A 22,387-nucleotide genomic window follows, 5' to 3' on the forward strand; every position below is an offset into this window, starting at 1 on the left:
CTAGGGGGGGGGGGGGGGAGGGGGGGTTTGGCCCTGCTGCTCCCCCCTGCCTGGCCTGAGCCGACCTGACAAGTACCCAGGTAGCATTCATGGGACATGACAGAACAGCGGAGGCAGGCGGGATCGTCCCACAAATAGACTCACGGAGCGTCGCCTGGAATAAAGAGGCTCGTCCTTATTTCTGGGGCCCCCCCTTCTCCGCCATCTTCACGTCCTTGCTTGGCGTCAGGCGTGGACGGAGAGTCCGAATGTGAGCAGAATTATTCAGCGTTGGTGAAAATAAACACGTTGGGAGCAGGACACGATGTACCGACTCGGGAGTTGGACGTGCGTGTACAGCTGCCCTCCTGCTTCCTCCCGCTAGACACTGATGGCTCTCAGACGTCTCCGTCTGCATGAGGGCGCACCGTCATTAGCAGAACCCGTGCACGCCTGAGATTCTTGTGATCCCATATAGGGTAGGACCATACGTCACACGCAGCGTATTGGTTCAGCTTGACCAATCAGCTCGAGTACATACCGAGCCTGCTTGAAGCTGATCATATTGATCCGTCTCCCGAGCCAACAAAGATCCCTGGGTCATCTCCGCCGTGGACTACTTCTGCTAACTGCAATGTTTGTCTGGTTCCTGGGCTGTCAGCAGAACAGTCGCCTGGTGCTCCTCCGAGCTCAGAACGCACGTCATGCGGCGTCGCTCTACATTTCACTCTGCATCAAGTTCCTGTCCTTGATGTTGCCATGCAGGGAGCGTCGTCTGTGGCTCTGCACGGCAGCCACCCACACCCCCGCTCTCATCCATCCCTACTAATGAACAGTCTGCCTCTGCCTCACTGGGTGGAACTCATCTGTAGTCTGGGCTCTTCCTACGAGCGGCACCTCAACGGGGGGAGAGAGCTCCCTCCTTCTGCAGGATCCTTCCCTTCCCATCTTCCATAAAACATATGCAGATGTACCTTTGCTCGGAACATCTCAACCCCTAGCAGCTCAAGCTTCTCACAGATGAATTAGTTAGAAGGCGGGATTCATCTTCCAGAAATAGCCATGAATGGGACTGGAGATGGAGCAGGTATTGATTCAGTGTGGACTCGATGCTGGAAACTGGGGTTCTTATCGAGATTGTCCGGTTGAAAACATCCAACCCTTCTAGAAACACAAAAGCTCAGTACTACAGCCCTACTGCTACTTCTTCTGCAGCCTCTCCAACCTCTTCGTTTTAATTACCAAACATAGATGATTTGCTTTGTAAAAGTTTCAGTTTTTCTTACCATCAGTTGGAGTGAGCACACACAGTTAAAGGTTGTTTGTGTGCAGTTTGAATTTGTGATGAAGGGCTTGGCACTATTTAATTCATACATTCAATATATATTGAGTGTTTTTCACCAACAGTTCAGGTCTTCACAAAGTGATACGTTGATATTGTTGACATACGACAACAGGCTTTGGTCATTTATTTATGGAATTAAGTTTTGTCTTTTGTGGACTAGCAGTCAGAATGACCACCACACCTGTCCTTAGAGGTGACAGATTATACCCCCAGGTGGGAGTGTGATTAGCTGTTATGAGCCGTTTTGAAAATCTGCCTCTTCTGACATCACACCTGTAAGCAGGTCCAGCTAGATGTCAGAAGAGGCAGATTTTCCAAACGGCCTGCAATGGTGGTATAATATGTCATCATATAATAACATGTTAAATCTACAACAAATATATTGATAACATGTATAACGTGTGCGCAGGGCGCGCCGTACCTTGGCCCTTGTGGTTGACCTCCTTGGCAGCGATGACCTTGTTGATGACGGTCTGGAGGAAGTCGTTCTCCCCCGCCACCCTGGGGGAGGGACGGGACGGGGACGGGACATTGGGAGGGGAGGATTAGGGACAAAGTTAGGATGAAAGGGACAAGACAATGTAGACAGACAGACAGACAGACAGACAGACAGACAGACAGACAGACAGACAGACAGACAGACAGACAGACAGACAGACAGACAGACAGACAGAGAGCTTGAAACAAAGAGACAAAGAGAGTGAGACAACAAGAGAGACGGAGACAGAGAGAGAGACTGAGACACAAAAGCAGACAGACAGGCATACAGAGAGAGAGACACACACACACACACACACACACACAAGCAGAGAGGCGCACATCATGGCAGACGCAGTGAGTTAGCAGTGAGGTAGGACGGAAAACGTCAGAAACAGAGAACATCGTTGAGGAAACGCCACCGATTCTGCAAACGTTAAGATCCCTGGTACCGAGAGAGAATAAAGCTCAATCCAACCACAAGATGACCTTTGACCCTAGGGGACTGCACACCTAGGGAGTGCTGATGTGTTACAAATGCCCCGGGACTTTGACAAGCTAGAACAAGACTTTAGGGGGGAGACGGGGGGGGTCCAGATTGTCTGAGACAAGCACAATACAGCAGCACAGAAGAGAGCAGATGTACTTTGCAGGGGCACCAGATGCCTGGCAACTGGGAGCGAGGGAATAAGGAACAGAGGCGAAGGAGGGGAATCATGAGAGCAGCAAGTGAGATGTGCCATGTCCAACGAGAGGAGGAACGGAGGAGAGACCGATGGGGACTCGAGCTAAGCGAGATGCCTTCAAACCGGCTCCAGAAACGGACAGCAGAGCAGCAGCTGGCGTTCATTAGAGTGGGGATTGGTTTCAATTAAAAAAGGTACAGAATTTTTGTACCATACACAATGTTTCAATATTAGTTGATAGCAGCAATTCCTGAGTTCATTCGAGGGTAAGGATTTGTTTCAACTAAAAAAGGTAGAGAATTTGATGTACTGAGGGATTTTAAAAAGTCTGAGCAGCCCAGCAGAGTTCCACTAGAATTATGTAGAAACAAACCTTACACAATGTTTGAATATTAGTTTATAGCAGCGATTCCTGAGAATGCAGCTCCAATAAAGAACTAGGTCAACCAAGTGCAGGTTTTCTAAAGCAGGAAGCCCCTGGCTATATTCAATGCTATTTCTGCTCGATAACTACCTTCCAAGTCTGTACTTCAGGGCCAATGGCTTAAACAAAACAGCAACGCAGCATCCACAATACACATTTGCTGTAGGCGCTTACTTCCTGTCCATGTCCCCGCTCAAGACAACAGCATTCTCTCAGGTGCAGGGATCTGGGATTAGCTTTTTAAACCATTACCTCCCCTTTTCATTCTCCATTTATCTGCACTAGTAAAACTCAGGCCTGACCACGAAAAAACCCTTATGCCGAAACACATTATTTCCCCTAAACGTGGCCAGACTGATTTGTAGCAACGGATAAGGCTGGTTACTGGGGTAATCTGCCCGTGAGGGCTGTATCCAAACGCATTTCCAATTATGCAGAAGTCCCGTGAAGGAAAAGGCTGCAAGTGCCTTCCTACTAGAATGGCAACACTTAATGAGATCGTCTTAATTGAGTCAGCAGGGAATAGGTAGAGGGCTCCTTCAGACCCCACTAATCAGTTGTCAAGCATCCCCGACTACACACCAGAGGCTGGCGCACACACACACGGTCGCACGTACACACACACATGGTCACATACACACCCACATGGTCACAAATACGCACACGCAAATCCAAAAATGGAGCCCTTGAAGCAGTTTGCCTATTTGATGCATTTTATGTATTCAAATGATTATGGCTCTTCAGGGTTGAATATTTTCCTTGAATGCGTTCATTCGAAGTCGCTTTGGACCAAGGGTTCGGTTAAATAAATGTAATAAATTAAATGCAATTTAATTTGATGTAATGCATGCAGACACAAACATGTACGCTCACACACAAACAAATACACACTTGTTAGAAAAACAAGTTAGCACACAACATGAAGACAATCCACACACAGATGAATGAATTTAAGCTTCTTGATGGGTTAATGATCGCATACTTGCACACAAGTTAATGAACACACACACACACACACACACACAGAGGTTAATGAATACATAAATGCACACACAAAAAAAGAAGTACATGAACACACGTAAATTAACAGAACACGCAGGGTTGTACTCACGGCTGGAAGGGTATGAAGTGCTGCTTGTCCTCATCGTCCATCTTGCCTGTTATGATGTCTGTGACATCCATTACTATTGAGAGAGAGACATAGAGATAGAGACAGAGAGACAGACAGAAAAATAGAGAGAGACGCAAAGAAACGGACATTGACAGAGACAGAGAGAGACAGAAACAGAGACAGAGACAGAGACAGAGAGAGAGACGGAGACTGAGTTAAGCATTGAGAAGCGCATCAGAATCCGAACATTGAGAGAGCTACAGGGACAGCACAGGCCTGGTTCCTGAGACCAAGTTCCCCGGATGGGGGACGCGTTTCCCAGGGGGGTTCCTGAAGGGTGTCATGGGGACTTTGGTACTTTTACATTTATAAATACAAGCAGAACCGGCAGTACGAATACAGGACCACAGAGCCTCAGTCAGGGAGGGGGGTGACACACACACACACACACACACACACACACACACACACACACACGGTTTATCTCCTCGTCCCCCAGCAGCCTGACAGAGACACGAGGCGGTTAGCAGACGGCCTGGAGGTCAGAGGTCACCCCTCACCATAAAGCCCTTAATCACTGATGCGCCTCGCACGCCACTCAGGGGAACTTCAGAAGACCGGACACTGGCGTGTTCGATCGGGAACGTCGTTCCGTAAAAATGAGGAAAAGTCAGGAGGAAGAGAGACAGAAAACAGGGAGTAATTCTGTCTCTCGGAGCAGTGAGGGCAGAGCGCCAACAGGATTAGTTTATGATGTGTTTGGCGGCGTTCCCGTCGGCTACAAATCTAATTCCGAAGGCCGGCTTTTTTTATTCAGACGGATATCTTGGGGTTTTCGCCAAAAATCACACCGGCCCGTCCATGATTTATATGTTCCACAACTAAGAAGTGAGCGCCCTAATTACTGATTCCTCCATATTTGAAGGAGAGCTCTCTGGACGTAAATACCAACACACACCTCTGGAAGAACGAGGTTGTGTTCTTCAGTCTCCCGGGCCAAAGCAGGAAGTCCAGACCTGTGTGAAGACCCTTCGACTGACAGCTGAGATGACCGTGAGAAGTCACTCACGTTTACTCTCTGTGTGGCTCTTTCTCACACACACACAGTGTTGCAATGTGAGTGCACACCAGTCTTGACCAGTTTGCCTCCTGCGCTTAGAACGAGTTTATGTTCCGTCTTCAGTCCCACAGATAAAGGAAGAAAGTCCAGACATGTGTGAAGACCTTTCCTCTGACACCTGAAGTGACTAGTCGTCTTCTAACGGGTCTGCAATGCTTTTGTTCCTCCACCAGGGTGTGTGGGCTGGGAGTCCAGAACTCCAATGTGTTGGTACAAGCTCTGGTCAAACTAAAGTAATGCCTGGCGCACACTAGACGATTCATCTAATGGGGAAAATTGGAGAGACACACGCTTGAGGATGGATGAAGATACATTTACTGTTTTGTTGGATGAGTGTGTGGAGGGGATGAGTTTGTCAGCACACACCACACTTCCAGTCAGGCCTTCAATGACCGGAGTAAGAAGGGGAAATCAGGCACGGAATCTGGGCTAATTGTTCTGCAGTGTGCCCCCAACATGTGGGTGATGTAAGCTTACAAATCAGGATTCATAGATTGATCAATTAAAAAAAAAATGAAATTGATCAAACAAAAAATAACTACCGGTATTAAAAAAAAAAAAGGAAGAAAAGGGAATTCTGCTAAGAGGAATGTCCTTTTCCGTTATGTTTCGGATATCGCATTGTCAAAGACTTCATCAAAACTCTGTATTTATTCTCTTTGTCTACGTTCTTCTTCTTCTTCTTCTTCTTGTCATATTCTTATTTCTCTTGCTCCGAAGACGGATAACGGGCGTTCACAGATCATAGGAAGTAAGACAGGAAATTGTATTGCGTTGATCCGGAATAACGCTATAATCCATGACCCTCTCTCTGCCTCCATAGATACTGAATATTCAGGAAACGTCCGTATCATGGGAACTAAAGGTATAAAAAGATTTTTTATACCTTTATGGCAATACTCTGTAAAAAACATAAACATAAATGTACTGTGTCTTTCGGGAAAATAAGCTGCGATTTGTATTAGATTTTAAGAACCAAAACACTTGCTGTGGATTATTTTCCCGAGCGGCTTACAGGTCGAGTTTGCAAAACACAAAGACTTCAAAGAAGAAAGATTGTGCCTTTATCAGTGATTCGTTTTGAGTGATAAAACATGAAGTTTGTAATGCCATCACGATAAAGCCTGTATGCTCATCTACAGTGACAGCTTGTGAGTAACGGAAACCTTGGCACCTCTTCATAACCGAGTAAAAATACGAAGAAGACATTGTGTTGCCTCTAAATGAATTGCTTTCAACATTAAAGATGCCTTGTTTTCCACATCTGTCAAACCTTTCAGGGTTTTACTCAAGTTAGATTTTTAAACATATAACCCTGTTTTACCGCTACTTCGACCCAAAATCAGGCTTTAATTTTTCTGAAAAATATGAAAAATAACTATCTCTATATATCTATCTAGCTATGTATCTATCTATATCCATATCTATTTATATATCTATCTGTATATCTCTCTCTATATGTATATATCAGGGCTGGGCAAGTTAACACGTCAATTATATGTTAACGCAATCTTATTTTAACTTGATTAATACAAATTGGCACGCTCTCTTTTATTTAATTTTTTTACTTATTTTGTGAGGTTTTGCCCACAGAATTTCAACATTCATATCAGAAATTATTACTTTACATTAAATTACACTTGCAGCAAGTGACTGCCTGATTACTCTTGCAGTAAGTGACAGCCTGCTAACAATTCCCAAATCTGTGGTGTTTCATATTCAACCCACACTGAGTGAGTCAATAAAACTCTCGAGATCACTTGGTCTAGTTTTGGCTTATTAAGTATATTTGGTACGAATGATAATGTCTCATTCCTTTTGATAATCTCATTTAACTTCACCTGGAATGGATTTAAAATATAATTTTAAAAGCGTGATCAATCGCGAGTTAATTTACCAATACTATGCAAATAATCTGAATTAAGACTTTGAACCTTGCCAAGCCCTAATATGCATATGTCTACAAGTATATCTATATTTATTCCAGTCTGGGTAAATGCTCGATTCTGATTGGCTGAAGGGGGTGCATTAACTCCTGATATACGGACACCTGCTAAGTAGTCCCAGTCAAATTGTCTGTTCACCGTTCTCAATTAATGCGCTAGCTGGCGTATCGTATCAGCCTGTCTCAAAAATGAGTAACCATAGCAACGGCAGTGCAGTCAAAGCCGACGGACTAGAATACCTCCCGTTGCCAAGTCGTAGCTAAGGTCCGTCCTAATTACTGGTGTAGTGAACAACAATCCGTTGCATAAGAACCTTACGGGAGGGTAATGGTTGTTCCAGGAATTAATCAAACCCTCAGGCGTTACCAGGGAAACAAAGTTATGACTTGTGAAAAATGTGGATTGTAAAACACATGGAAATATAAATGAATGCTCATAATTTATTTTCTTTGGCAAGTGACCGTGGTATAAGAGGGATAATGGCCTTCGAGGTGGCCATTATCAGGAATTAATGGCCGCTGCGTGTCGGACGGTTCACACCTCCGCGTCGTCCATTAATTCCTGATAATGGACACCTCGTCGGGCATTATCCCTTACGTATAGATCTATATCTGTGTCTTTGTGGTCTACCTGCCACGCCGAAGGGCCTCCGCAGCCCCGAGGTCAGCTTCTTGGTGTTGTTGTCCCTGAGCTCCATGCGTCCGACACGGACGATCTGACACACAAAGCTGATCCTGTCCCTCTTCAGGTCCTCACTGCCCAGGTCCTAAGGGCGGGACACATAGGAACAGAGAGAGAGAGAGACGTTAGAGACATAGGAACAGAGAGAGAGAGAGATGTTAGAGACACAGAGAGAGAGAGAGAGAGAGACGTTAGAGGCATAGAGAGAGAGAGAGACGTTAGAGGCATAGAGAGAGAGACGTTAGAGACATAGGAACAGAGAGAGAGAGAGAGAGACGTTAGAGACATAGGAACAGAGAGAGAGAGAGACGTTAGAGACACACACACACACACACATACATACACACACACACACACATTTACGCTCACACACACACACATTTACGCTCACACACACACACACACACATTTACGCTCACACACACACACAGGTTCCACTGGTCGATTTAGCCAGTGTTTCAACACTGGGCCGCGGCCGGGGTGCTGGTGGGCTTCCCTGAACCCCACTCGGTCCAGAACAGTCTCTCTCAGCCGCCTTACACTACGGCTACGCCTAACGCCCCATTTTAAAATCACTCCGTCGACAGCATCGACTACACGTTGATTTATGGTTTATTCTTTCTCGAAGAGTCTGGAGTTCTGTTGAACCCTAGAGTTATACAAGCCAGAGGTGGCACGCACACACTTGGCAAATGTACAGTCACCGTAGTCAGCCTCCCATAACATGGCTGAAAGAACAGAAGACCACAACATGCATCTTACACACACACACACACACACACACACACACACACACACACACACACACACACACACACACACACACACACACACACACACACACACACACACACACACACACACACACACACACACACACACACAATCCCTGACTCACCGTGAATACTGCCCGCAGGTTATGAAGCTGGTCTATGTCTTTGACCAGACCAGAGCTGGACCACTTCACCAGGTAGTTCTCACTGAGGAGGGAGGAAGGACAAGAGGGATGGAGAGAGGGAGAGAGAGAGAGCGAAATAAGAAAATGGCCCTTACATTCCATCTGTTCAAAACATAACTTGAATAACGTAATGCCACCTCCACACCGCAACCAAAACCGCCGCAGGGGGTTCAGCCACAAGTGCCGTCGACGGGGAAACTTCCAGAACACGCATGAACCTCCCTGGAGGCCGGGGAAACGTCCCAGAACAAAGCGGCTCTCCTTGCCACGGTTCACTCGGAGATCAGAGAGGAACAGGTGGAAGAGCTGTCTTGTTGCACGTGGACGCGCTGAGCCGTACCGGTTTTTGCCTCAGAAAGTACGGCTGAATGGGTTTGGCAGGTGAGCGTTAAATAAATAAAACCCCTAAAATGAAAAGGCTTCCTTCCGTCCGTGAAAGTCCATGTAGCCTAGATAGTAAAGCGTGTTCGGGGGGGGGGGGGGGGGGGGGGGGGGTCATCATGACTAGCAGGAACCCGAAGTACGCCAGTACAGAGTTTAAATGACAGTGTTGAGCAGCCTCATCACAATGGCATGCACTCAACTCACGCTTAATAATGTAACAAAATGAGGGCATCAATACTTCATAGAGCGCTAGTCATCAAAAAAGTTTGGGAGCCGAACCAACTTAAGAGGCGTCCGCACCCACAGACTCAATAAGTGTGTGCGTGTGTATGTGCGTGTGCTTACGTACCTGACGAACTTGGAGTCCATGGGGTCGTAGAGGGACATCAGCACCTCGGCGTCCTCGCCGATCTTACACACCACGTTCTTCAGCGTGACGAAGAGCGCGAACGACGGCGTGGACGCGAACTTGGCCTGCCGGCTCAGATCGATGTTCTGCTTCTGGGACTGGGGGTGGGGAGTGGGGGAGAGAGAGAGAGAGAGAGAGAGAGAGAGAGAGAGAGAGAGAGAGAGAGAGAGAGAGAGAGGGGTGGGGCATGTTGTCATAGTTAGTACTTTCAACGACAGGCACCATCATCTCGCCTCAATCACGATCCTTGTGTTTTTGACACAACCCGGACTCCCTGAGAAGGACAGCAGCGCCGGCAATAGGAAGAGGAGAACGAGTGGAGGGCGGCGATGTGGTGAACACCTTGCTGTGTTATCAGTTATCCATCGCTGCCTCTAACTCAAACTGACTGTTTGATGAAGGCGGGCGACAGGATGAATAAAAAGGAGCCATCATTCTATTGGGGAGACAGAGGACGAGAATTGGAGAGAGGGAGGGGGAGAGAGGGAGAGAGAGCGAGAGGGTAAGAGGGGAAGAGAAGGGGAGCGAGGCAGAGAGGGAGAGGTAGAAAGGCACAGGGAGAGAGGCAGAGAAGCAGAGGGAGAGAGAGAGAGAGAGGGAGAGAGAGGGGAAGAGGGGAAGAGAAGGGGAGCGAGGCAGAGAGGGAGAGGGAGAAAGGCACAGGGAGATAGGGAGAGAAGCAGAGGGAGAGAGAGAGAGAGAGAGGGAGGGAAAGAGTGACGGAGAGGGGCAGAGGGAGTGAGGAGGTGAGAGGCAGGGAAAGAAGCAGAGAGAGGAAGGGAGAGAGGCAGAGAAGCAGTAGGAGAGAGGCAGAGGGAGAGAGGCAGAGGGAGAGAGGGAGAGAGGCAGAGGGAGAGAGGGAGAGAGGCAGAGGGAGAGAGGCAGAGAGGCAGAGGGAGAGAGGCAGAGGGAGAGAGGGAGAGAGGCAGAGGGAGAGAGGCAGAGGGAGAGAGGGAGAGAGGCAGAGGGAGAGAGGCAGAGGGAGAGAGGCAGAGGGAGAGAGGGAGAGAGGCAGAGGGAGAGAGGGAGAGAGGCAGAGGGAGAGAGGTGGAGAGGCAGAGGGAGAGAGGCAGAGGGAGAGAGGGAGAGAGGCAGAGGGAGAGAGGCAGAGGGAGAGAGGCAGAGGGAGAGAGGGAGAGAGGCAGAGGGAGAGAGGGAGAGAGGCAGAGGGAGAGAGGGAGAGAGGCAGAGGGAGAGAGGTGGAGAGGGAGGTGGAGAGGGAGATCGCCTGGACAGAACCTTTAATGTTAGATGTAAGTGCTGCGCTGCGTCACATCTGACACGGTGCAATACGCAGAGACAGCGAGACAGACGGAGAGGGAATCTATTATTCAATCTTCCCGACGCCCTTCAAAAACATAAAACTCAAACTTGTGTCTCGTTCCGACGTCCCCCCCCCCCCCCTTCTTAATTTCCCCTGCTCTAATCTAACCCTCCCTCCCTCCCTCCCTCCCTCCTTTCTGCCCTGACTCCAGTAGGCTGAGGGGGAGCCTGCAGGGAGAGACGTCCTCAGATCACATCACCCGCTCACGCAGCGCGTTGGGAGGGAGGATGAATCATTACCACCTCCCTTCACCCGTACTCACGCCACCAGCCTGGGGGGGAGACAGAGAGGGGGGAGACAGAGAGGGGGGGACGGAGAGGGGGGGACGGAGAGAGGGGGGAGACGGAGAGGTAGAGAGGCAGAGAGGCAGAGAGACAGAGACAGAGGGGCAGGGAGCTAGAGAGAAAGAGAGGCAGAGAGGTAGAGACAGGCAGAGGCAGAAAGGGTGGGAGGCAGACAGACAGAGAGGCAGAGACAGACAGGCAGCGAGGCAGTGGGGCAGAGAAACAGACAGGCAGTCAGACAGAGAGGCAGAGAGAGAGAGAGGCAGCCAGGCAGAGAGGCAGTCAGGCAGAGAGGCAGGCTGGGCCGCGGCCTCACCCTCTCCTCCTGGATGCGGTCCTCTATCTGTTTGGAGGCGGCCTCGTGGGCCCTGAAGAGGCTGACGGTGCTGGTGGTCTCAGGGTCCAGGATGTTCCCATCCTTGTCCCGGACCACCAGGTCCAGATCCAGGTACCTGGGAAGAGGGGGGGGGGGGGGGGGGGGGGTGGGGGGGGAGCAGAACCCACGCGGATCAGAACCCCGGCGCACGTTTGTTCTGGATGTTTAATTGTGATGAGATTGTGAATCTTCATTATTGTAAATCTGTAGGGTTTCAGGAAAAGCGGTGAATTAATTTAAAACCACAGGTCAGATATATACTTTAATGGGATCTCGTGTTCTGCGAATGCCTATTCATATTAAGTGGAAGTATTAATGCATACGCTGAATATGCGTTATCACACTTGAGAGATAAAAAAAAAGAGAGAAACCGATTAAGTCAATTATATTCCCATAACATATTGAGTAAGAGCATACATCACAGCAGGAAGCAAAGATAAATATGTTAATATACGAGTGCGTGGACCAGTGAGTCACAATATTGGCAGCGCACGGATGTGTGAAGGTGTTTATGCAAAAGACTAACCCCAGTCGCCTAGGCCTATAAACCACACACACACACACACACACACACACACACACACACACACACACACACACACACACACACACACACACACACACACACACACACACACACACACACACACACACACACACACACACACACACACCTAGAGAGTAAGAGACAGACAGACATCCGGACCGAAAAAGACGGACTGACAGAGAAAGACAAAAACAGAGAGAGAAGACAGACAGGCGGACAACGCTAGCCACAGTGACGTGAGAACACTTGCTTTCTGAAGGTCAAAGGAGATGGTCTGGCTTGAAGCCAGATTAGAGAGGCGGCTCAAAGACACACACACAGGAGGAAAGACACACGCTCACACACAGAAGAAGAAAGACGCACAAACAAACACAAAAAGAGGCAGGCAGACTGACACACACACACAGAGGAAGAAAGACACACACACAAACACTCTCATGTACACAGAGGAAGAAAGAGAGAGACATGCAGACAGACAGACAGAGAGCCAGGCAGACAGACACACATTCAGAGGCAGGTGCGCACACGCACACACACACACACACACACACCCACAGTGTCTTAGTGGAAGTGGTGCAGGGAGACGATGTAGAGAGGAACAAGAACGGGAGAGCCATGCTTGTAGGTAATAATAGGGAGAGACAGACTGACAGACAGAGAGGGACAGACTGACAGACAGAGAGAGACAGACTGACAGACAGAGAGAGACAGACTGACAGACCGAGAGACAGAGAGCGACAGCCTTACAGACAGAAAGTCAGACGCAGAGCGAGGGCAGGTGAGGCGCCCAACCCGTCTCCCTGCACCTCCTAACCCTGACAGCGTCTCCATGCAGCAGGCAGACCCCCCCCCCCACCCAGAGCCCCACGTCTGAGTGTGCGCTCTCTCAGGGTGAACGGTGGTGGGGGAGCAGGGCGCCGTCCCCACAGAGAGACGCTGCTGCGGAGCCACTCCATCGTGTGTCTCCGTCCCCAGAAGAAGAGCCCCTCCTCCGGCGGGGGGGTCAGGGGGTCCAGAGTTTCATTACGGGCTCACGGGACAGGGGCTTCATCACAGGGCCCCGCTCTGAAGGCTGACACCGCCCAACACCACCCACACCCAAACCACCACCACCACCTGCGACCAACCCGGTCCGTCTGACCCAGCCATGACCTCATACTCTATCAGCACACAACCTGACCTCTGCCAGGGGAAAAGGCAATTTGGGTGATGGTGTGTGTGTGTGTGTGTGTGTGTGTGTGTGTGTGTGTGTGTGTGTGTGTGTGTGTGTGTGTGTGTGTGTGTGTGTGTGTGTTAGTGACTGAGTATGTTTTGGTGCGAGTATGTTTTGGTGTGTGTGTGCGCGCGCGCACGCGCGTGTGCGTGAGTTAGTGACGGTGAGTATGTTTTGGTGGGTGGATGTTTTGGTGAGTGAGCGAGTGTACACGTTTTGGTGTGTGTGTGTGTATGCTTTGGTGAGCGAGTGCGCGTGTGCGCGTGCTCACTTGTTGCCGTAGTCGATCTTGGAGGTGACCCTCTGTTTCAGCTCGGTCAGTTCGTCCTGAGGCAGCGTTCCCGACAGGATCTGGGAGCGCCACTCGATGAGGTTGTAGATCATGTCCCGCACCGTGTTGAACATCTCCCGCTTGTCCCCCTGTAGGAGACCGGGGGGATGGAGGGTCAGGATGGGAGAGACCTCAACACGAGGACGGCATGTGGCTCAGGGGGTGGAGCGGGTTGGCTGGCAACCCGAAAGTCGCTAGTTCGATTCCCCGGCTCCTCCTCGCCGAGTGACGAGGTGTCACTGTGCGAGACGCCTCACCCTGACTGCTCCTGACGAGCTGGCTGTCACCTTGCGCGGCTGACTCCGCCGTCGGTGTGTGACTGTGTGTATGAATGCATGAACGTTAGATAGTGTTTTAAAGCACTTTGAGAGGCCACTGGTTAGTTAGCTGTATAAATGCAGTCCATTTAAGTTGAGGGAGGAATCCAAAACTAGCACTGCAGCTCTCGCTCCACGCTGCGTCTTTAGAGGAGAAGATGGAGGAGCACCTGGGGTAACGGCTCAGTGTTTCTGCCGGACGCGTGCCAAGATAATAAAGCTAAAGCTTGGTAAACAGGATAGGATAATCAGCCAGATTCTGTGCCAGACTTCCCCGTTCTGACGTTGGCCAGCGAAGAACTGTTTAATCCCCCACACCTGATCGGAGCCGTACGGATTAGCGATCAAAGATAGACATGTTCAATATTTACGATGTGATCTCCTGTAGTGCGAGGGGAGGGGGGGGGAACAGCAGAGTTAGAAATGTATGGATAGCCACATTGGAAAGACAATTATGCCATTGCGGCAAAGGCAAAAGTGTGAGGATTCCTAAAACGGCCACTGGCCAGTACGTTCAAACCATCATCACGTCGTTTTTTGGGATGACAACCATGTTTGATTACAGGAAAGTTTGTTTTTGACCACAAGATTGCAATTAGGATCTTTAAGGGATTCGGTTTGGAGGAATAGGACTGGGTTGTTGGGGATGAATCATTTAGTGTGTGATGTGCCATATTGGCGACGTCCACACATTTTTACGACCAAAACAGATAAACGTATTATTCATGTAGCGCTTCATTTTCTACATTCGAAAAAATCATCAAGTGTTTACCAGACATAAGAGAAAACAAAATAAAAAGCCCATTAAAGCATGACCAAACAACCAGTGTGTGCAGAATAAACTGCTGAAAGTCCCTTATCGCTGCAATGTATTGCAAGAAGTTTATAGTGGTTTGGTTCAAATTCGGTAGTACTATATCTTATGGCATACCTCTGCATCTTGGTCACACGGCATCAAGTGGAATTAGTCTACTTTGCACAATAATCCACATTGGCCCTTATTTTACCCTGAGTTTCTTTCCATTGTGCAGAGAAAAGCAGACATACTCATGTGGGCGCACACACACACACACACACACACACACAGACACACACACACACACACGGATGGGGTCTCACCACATAGAGGTCCCTCCATATAGAAGCCCACTCCCTCAGCGTGGTGGTGACTTCCTGGACCAGTGGGAGCTCAGTGGGGATGATGGTTTCCTTTTGGCTGCACCCAGTGAAACAGACAAAGGTCAGATTCAGTATGTCTACACGCCATGCTAACATGGACGGCCATGGCCGCACAATAAATTCACTGGGAAACAGGCAAATAAAAATATTTTTCACAAAAGCCTTGTGACTGACAGGGAAAACTGAAGGTTTGCTAAACGGTATTCATCTATGAAGTTTTAAACTGACATCTTTGTACAGGTTAGGGAATAAATGAGCCAGGTGGATGAGAAGAAAGAACGCAGATGGCCGAGTGTGTTATAAGGTCGGCCGAGTCACAGACTTTTCAGACTTTTCTTCTGGAAGTTTTTCCGAGCACAGAGCACACTTCCATCTCTATTCCTCTCCTCGCTCAAGCATAATCTGCCATCAAAGACGCCGTCTAGTCGAAGGGCAGGAGTGTGAACCCCTCGTTATTAATAGGATATTAATCCAGCTATAATATCCAGCGTCATTAGCATTCCGCGCGCAATCGTCTCAGATCTGTCAAGATGGTACATCCCTGACAATGAGCCTGCGACCATAATGAGATTCCCTCCGCTGTTAAATAGAGGGGAAGTCGGAAAAAAACTCCCCCTTCCAGACACCTGAAGAAACTCGGGAGTGAAATGTAAATCATCAAACAAGGTGTGAAATTAACACATTTCTCCTTGACAAATAGAATATCTTTCTTGCATGCCCTACAGCTGATTGCATAATGCAGCCCGTTACAGTGTTGTTTTTTCAGCTTCGTTTATTGTAAAAGCAGATTTGAAACGCATATATTATTCAACAGCCTTGAACAGACTCGTATAAATCATTAACTAAATTAAAACCAATTGGGATACCCTGCAATATGCCCAGTAGTGACAAACTCGCTCATTTAGCTTTATGAATATTTGATATTTATTTACTTTATGGTCACTGAGGGATTTCAACGTCTCTGCGCGACAAACTCTTCAGTTTGCGGTTTGCTTGTGATGTGAAAGCCTGGCTCCACTGTGCTGTATCACCCAGATTCCTCTGCACGTTGGGGTGAACTCTGATCAGTCCTGACTTGACCAGTGGTTTTAGGCCCCATCCACACATGGAGTTACGGGAAAACTTAATATTTGACTGTGTTTTTGCCTCCCGTCAACTCAAATACAGCGCTTCATCTCACAGAGTGGAGCCTCGGGGAAAAAAAAAAACTCTTACAAGGTGAGGATGTTTTAAAACGTTCTGCTTCTTTCTGTGATTCATCACTACCATAATTGGCCCATGGCAATTGTTATTTCATGTTTGTGAATGAATGTCTGTCTATGGGGATGACTGGGCACAAAGGTCTCTCTCTCTCTCTCTCTCTCTCTCTCTCTCTCTCTCTCTCTCTCTCTCTCTCTCTCTCTCTCTCTCTCTCTCTCTCTCTCTCTCTCTCTCTCTCTCTCTCTCTCTCTCTCTCTCTCTCTCTCTCTCTCTCTCTCTCTCTCTCTCTCTCTCTCTCTCTCTCTGCCCGCGGTTCGATTGTCATCCAGGATTTCAACAATCCAAATCTGAGGCAGGGACATTTCTTTAATCCGTGAACACTGCGTCTCGTCATTTAAACAGCGTGCAGAGCTCGACCTAGAGGGGTTGATGAATGAGTTGAGGTGAGCGTACTGACCCATTGCCCTCCACCGTGGCCTCCTTCAGGTGGATGTAACACGTAGGGAATATACCCTGGATGGGGAGGAAAACACAGGTTAAGAAAACAAACCTTCCCTGATTAAGGTTGCATAAATCCTCCGCATATATTTATTTATAATTTTGTCGTGACAAAGAAAGAACTTTAGAAGAGCCAAAATAATGGGTCTTTTTTTCGATAACCACTTGCCTTAAGCTTTTTGAAATGAGCTAATCTTCCCAAGACATTAAGGGGAAATTATCAAACTGATTTCATAAGTAAAATAATTCCCGAGACGTTGCTGGGATGGTCTCCCCGTTGCCCCAGGGGGTGGAACTTTATTAAAGGGCTTCTGTGGGTCGTCACTCACCTTTTTAGATTTCCTTCGGAGTCTGTGACCTCTGTACCAGCCTGGGGTGACGTCAAACAAACCAAACGTTAGCACACTCGCACGCACGCAGCACACACAGGTTGTGTTTTCCAATGGTTGTAGTTTAGCAGGGAGGGAGAGGGAGGTGTCAGAGCAACACGAATCTCACGTGATGATGAATACCAGATTTATCGTCTTTTTCTGCCGCCAACTTGTCTGCTATCAGTATTAAATCCACCGATAAATGGACCAGTCTATGTGTGTCTGTGTGTGACTAACAGGATAAAAATACAAAAAGCATTTAGCAAATGGAGCCGGGGTGACAAGAAAAGTGTTAAAGCTAAAAGTAAACCTCTCCTGTTGCTTTTTTTAGGGTCGTCTTATGTCATGTTTCTCCAGTATGTGCACTCCCTCACCTTGTGTCTTCATTGTGCACGCCCTAACCTAGTGTCTCAGGTGTGTGCACGCCCTCACCTTGTGACTCAGGTGTGTGTTCACTTGCTCACCTTCATGTGTCTCCAGTATGTGCACTGTGTCCCCGATCTGCAGTGGCAGCTCCTCGTCTCCTCGGGGATCGTAGTTATAGATCGCTGAGAGAGAGAGAGAGAGAGAGAGAGAGAGAGAGAGAGAGAGAGAGAGGAGAGAGAGGAGAGAGAGAGAGGAGGAGAGGAGAGAGAGAGAGAGAGAGAGAGAGAGAGAGAGAGAGAGGAGAGATGAGAGAGAGAGAGAGAGAGAGAGAGAGAGAGAGAGAGAGAGAGAGAGAGAGAGAGAGAGAGAGAGAGAGAGACGAACAACTTTATTATCAGGGCAAGAATGAGAGACGGAGACAGAGCTAGAGACAGAGGAAAGGCAATAAGGTCAGTGCCCCTCTCCCCCGTTAATAGTGTGACAGCCAGTACCTGACAGGCGGCGGACACCTGCCCACTGCCTTGACACGCGGAGGGCAGAGAAGGCAAGCGGCGACATTAACAGCGTTTACGACGCCCACGAAGCTGTGTGTGTGTGTGTGTGTGTGTGTGTGTGTGTGTGTGTGTGTGTGTGTGTGTGTGTGTGTGTGTGTGTGTGTGTGTGTGTGTGTGTGTGTGTGTGTGTGTGTGTGTGTGTGTGTGTGTGTGTGTGTGTGTGTGTGTGTGTGTGTCAGCCAGTCAGCTGTCAAACAAGCTAATGAAGAGTTGAGATGAAATAGGTTTGTACAAGCGCACACAAAACAAACCAAGGAAACGCGCCGTTCCGTGCCGCGTCGACATGTAATCGAGGGTGGAAACAACAAACACCAGCCCACCGCATGACGTGGGCGTTCCCCGTCAGACCGTGTAATGCATGAATGATGCAGCATCGGGGCACATGTTGCCGTCACAGCAGCAGCAGCAGCAGCAGAGGCAGCAGCGCCACAAACCGAGGAGACAACACCGCCCCCGACTCCCTGAAGACGCAGTGAAACGGTTCAGGAGGAAAACAACCGGGTTCTTTAATCTCGCCGTGTGTCAGGGAAACAGGAGATGAACACAGAAAGGCCCCAGAAGGGGAAGGATGACAACTTGTTATGTTCCTCACACACCCCGCCACCTCACGTGGGGGTGGGTAAACAACACCCGACAGCCCCCCCCCCCCCTGTGGGGTCCACCGTTATCCCCCTGTCTCTTTAGAACGATGACGCCTTTCCAGCACACTACTGGTCCCTCTCTCTATGCCCCGCCCCCCCCCGGCCGTTACCAAGGCTCCCATTGCGAGGTCAACGCCCGGACGACAGCTCGACTTCCGCGCGCCCCACGCCTCCACGCGTTCGTTTGATCGCAGAGTGACCTCCGGGCGTCCGTTGCCGTGGTGACCGACACTCGTCTTCCAGAGGCCTTGACACCGAGTGTGGGTGATTGAGTGGTTCCGTTGCGTCTGCTTGCATCAGCGAGCAGACATATTCTGCACTCGGGAAGGGCTGCAGGACCCCTTCATCGAAGGTCTGCGGGTTTGGATGACAGCCGGATTAAAGGAGTAGAGGAGTCCTCCAGCGGGCTGACGGAAGGAAGGCAGCAGGATAGCCTTCCCCTCCGTCAGGGGGTACCAGGAGCCCTCCAGAGGTGCCCAAACAGCCACACACCACCGGCGCCTAGCTTGAGGTTTTTAGGTCGCTAGCTGTTTTCTAATTGTGAGCTCTGAATTGAAGTAAACACCAAACATAATGAGGAGGCCACTCCTTGACTGATTAGCTGGAGTTGCACTACGCAATATTACAACTAGCTGGGAGCCTTGAATTGGTTTAACGATGCAGTAGATCATGCTGATCGATAGTGATGCATATGCAAACGCTGGTACCACAGAGAAAACCGCTTCCATCGTCTTGTTTGAGTATTTGTTTGCTGTGAGGAATGTGTGAGTGTGCACATGTTTATGTGGGTCGTACAGAACGACCGGACGACCAGAAGTTAGGGCAGGGGCCCATTAGAGGGGGAGACTAAACAAAGGCCCTGGGAACTCACTCACTCTTCTGTCAGAGGTCGGCCAGATTGGTCTGGCCCGAGGGGAGTTGAGCTAAATTAACTGATCGTTAAGGCGATCCACACCGGCCTGTCTGTCAAGCCCCTACCCCCCCCAGCTCCGGGGGTGCAGCAGCCAGTCTCTGTGTCTGCTGACTGGCGTGTCATCACAACGCCAGGTGCATCAGGCGGGGTTCAAGCTAAACTTTCAGAAAGTAGTTTTATCTACTAGAAGAATCCACCAACCAAGCACCTGTCTTGATGTAACCTGTAATCTATTCAGCTGCCAAAACAGTCAAAGCAATTTGTCATTTTCTGGTGGCAGGTTTTTCATTGTGGACTGATTGTGCAGGTGTCATCGACAACAACAACAACAGACCATTAAAACTAGGAGGAATGAAAAGTTTTTTCCGTGATCTGTCATCACAACTCAGCTGCTGCTGCACCGTGCATCAATCTGAGGACAGCAGGGCGACTGCTGAAGGAAATTCAATTCAATTTCATATCTTTTGTCTCGCCCTTAATCACAGGTACGGTCGCAAAGGGCTCAACAGGCCGTGTGTTGACGAGACCCCCCTGACCTTAGCCCCCAGGAGGGCAAGAACAAATTCCCTTAATCAGCAACGAAGTAATCTTCAGAAGGAACGCAGAGTGGGGGATCCCTCCTTCCAGGGACGAAGGGATTAATGCAATGGGTGCCATAATTGACATAATACATACAGGCAAAACATTTTAAATCGATGATGGGGTGCAGCTCGGTTTACCGTGAGGAGAATCCAGGTATTCAGTTGTAGTGCCAACTAGCCACAAATATTAGTATGAACAATCATTTGAGGGGCGAACCATCCTCCTTAAACAGCAGTTTCCATTAAGAACTTTAATTGGAATTTAAAGGATGGAAAATGTTTAAGTGCAACAACAGCATCGTTCCAGGTTACCGGGCGCGCCTCATTAAAAGCTAATTCACTGAATTTATTTCCTTGTTAATGCAGTTGTGACGGAGTAGGGTGGTTATAAATAGCTCCATATAAGAAAGGCCATTATTCCTGGATGGACTCGCTAATCATGGCAGGAATAGCTCATTACGAAGAAGAAAAACCAACAGTCCATCATAACTTTAAGAAAGTTTCCCGACCGAGAGAAAACAATGTTTTCGCCTCGAACGCTACTCTCCCCTCGACACGCTCAGTCAGTGAGTTCGGATCAGAGAGATCTTTAAATCCCGACGACGACGCTGGCTGGCGTCTAGCCACTCCTGCGGGAAGGGCTTGAGGGTAGGGATGGAGGGAGCGGTGGGAATCCCAGTTTGTCTTGGGAGGCAGGGAACGGTTGGATGACTCGCTCCCTCCCACTCTCCAGTGACACTCTGGGAAAAGAGTCTGAGAAGTGGACTCAATGGCAGACACAACACTGCTGGAGCTCCCCCTCTCTCTCTCTCTCTCGCTCTCTCTCTCTCTCTCTCTCTCCCTCCCTCCCTCCCTCAGGTCCCGAGATGCGAGACTGCCTGTTGGCTTATTATGGCGTGGGAGGCTTGGTGAGTTAGGCAAGAGTAACAGAGACCAGAGCGTGAATTTCTCCATGAGGATGAGCGCACAAACACTCATACAGTGTACACCCACATACAGTGTACACACACGCATACAGTGTACACACACGCACACACACACACACACACACACACACACACACACACACACACACACACACACACACACACACACACACACACACACACACACACACACACACACACACACACACACAGATCATTTTAATATTGAGTGATATTGAAACCAGAAGAATACATTTTATATATTGCCAAAATGGTGCGAGTGGATCTCAATAAGCAGCACACAGAATGAATGCTCCGGGACCTGAATGGAGGGTAATTACTGCCTCCAGCCCGGGGGGGGGGGGGGGGGGGGTTAGGTAGTGTGGGAGGGGTTTATGGATATTCACATTCAGGCCTTCCGAGTCAGACAGCCCTTCCTAATTAACATGTGAATATCGCCCACTTAACCGCGATGAGATGAAAGGTAGCAGATAGCCTCATCTGGGAATCTAACGGGCGGGTTGCCGGTGGCTGTCTGCTACCCTCCGCTGAACCCCGTCTGAATTTAGACTACAGCGCCGCTCGCGATCGACGGGGCCGGGAGAGGCCTTGGGAGGAAGAGGAAGGTACGCCATCATGGGTAAGAGGGGAAGCCTGTCCCGTTAAGTCACAGCACTCCTCCATGCCGTGGATGCTGGACACACGGGGAAGGTAACAGGTTCCTCACTGGCTCATTCCAGGCTTTGCCGTCGGACTCCAGCGGAGCCACCTTGGTTAATGGACGAACCGGGGTTTGCTCAAGACTCAGGACAGAAACTAGATTTCCCCATCGTTGATGCAGACGTGTGGGCATGAATGAACGAAAGCGTCAATCCTACAGGTGTTTTCACGTAAATAATACAAAAAATAAATAAAATAATTATTAGTATAAAACAAAACACAATATCATTATCATAGAAAAGGTGGTGCAGACCAACAACCAGCCACCAGCTCCAGCCTCCAACCACACCACCAACTTCCCATCCCACCCCTCCACCTACACCCCCACCCCCCAGTCCCAGTCCACCACCTCCAGCTCCTTCCCTTTTTATTCTGCCTGTTTGTTACAAATCAAAGTGTTCTGCCTGTGTTTCATTTTTGCTTCACTTACTTTTTAGTTATTCATAGTTATTTTTAACTTCGGTTTCAACCACTTATACAATGATATTCAGAGCTGTAATTGATACATGACGACTTTATGAGGTTG

At 49.0% G+C, this 22,387-nt stretch overlaps 1 protein-coding gene across 1 annotated transcript in view; it reads right to left on the reverse strand.

The window, feature by feature from the left end:
• Positions 1 to 22,387, reverse strand: part of dock1 (dedicator of cytokinesis 1) — a 164,341-nt gene that overhangs the window by 125,456 nt on the left and 16,498 nt on the right. Inside the window, exons 2-12 of the mRNA XM_056577277.1 lie at positions 17,625 to 17,708; positions 17,119 to 17,159; positions 16,749 to 16,804; positions 15,032 to 15,128; positions 13,536 to 13,684; positions 11,445 to 11,580; positions 9,461 to 9,618; positions 8,668 to 8,749; positions 7,719 to 7,854; positions 4,023 to 4,095; positions 1,746 to 1,825 (exon numbers count right to left, since the gene is read on the reverse strand). Coding sequence (XP_056433252.1) covers positions 1,746 to 1,825; positions 4,023 to 4,095; positions 7,719 to 7,854; positions 8,668 to 8,749; positions 9,461 to 9,618; positions 11,445 to 11,580; positions 13,536 to 13,684; positions 15,032 to 15,128; positions 16,749 to 16,804; positions 17,119 to 17,159; positions 17,625 to 17,708 — 1,092 coding nt within the window. The remainder of the gene's footprint in view (positions 1 to 1,745; positions 1,826 to 4,022; positions 4,096 to 7,718; positions 7,855 to 8,667; positions 8,750 to 9,460; positions 9,619 to 11,444; positions 11,581 to 13,535; positions 13,685 to 15,031; positions 15,129 to 16,748; positions 16,805 to 17,118; positions 17,160 to 17,624; positions 17,709 to 22,387) is intronic.

The sequence above is a fragment of the Gadus chalcogrammus genome, chromosome 18 (genome assembly GCF_026213295.1).
Source record: "Gadus chalcogrammus isolate NIFS_2021 chromosome 18, NIFS_Gcha_1.0, whole genome shotgun sequence".
Lineage (NCBI taxonomy): Eukaryota > Metazoa > Chordata > Actinopteri > Gadiformes > Gadidae > Gadus > Gadus chalcogrammus.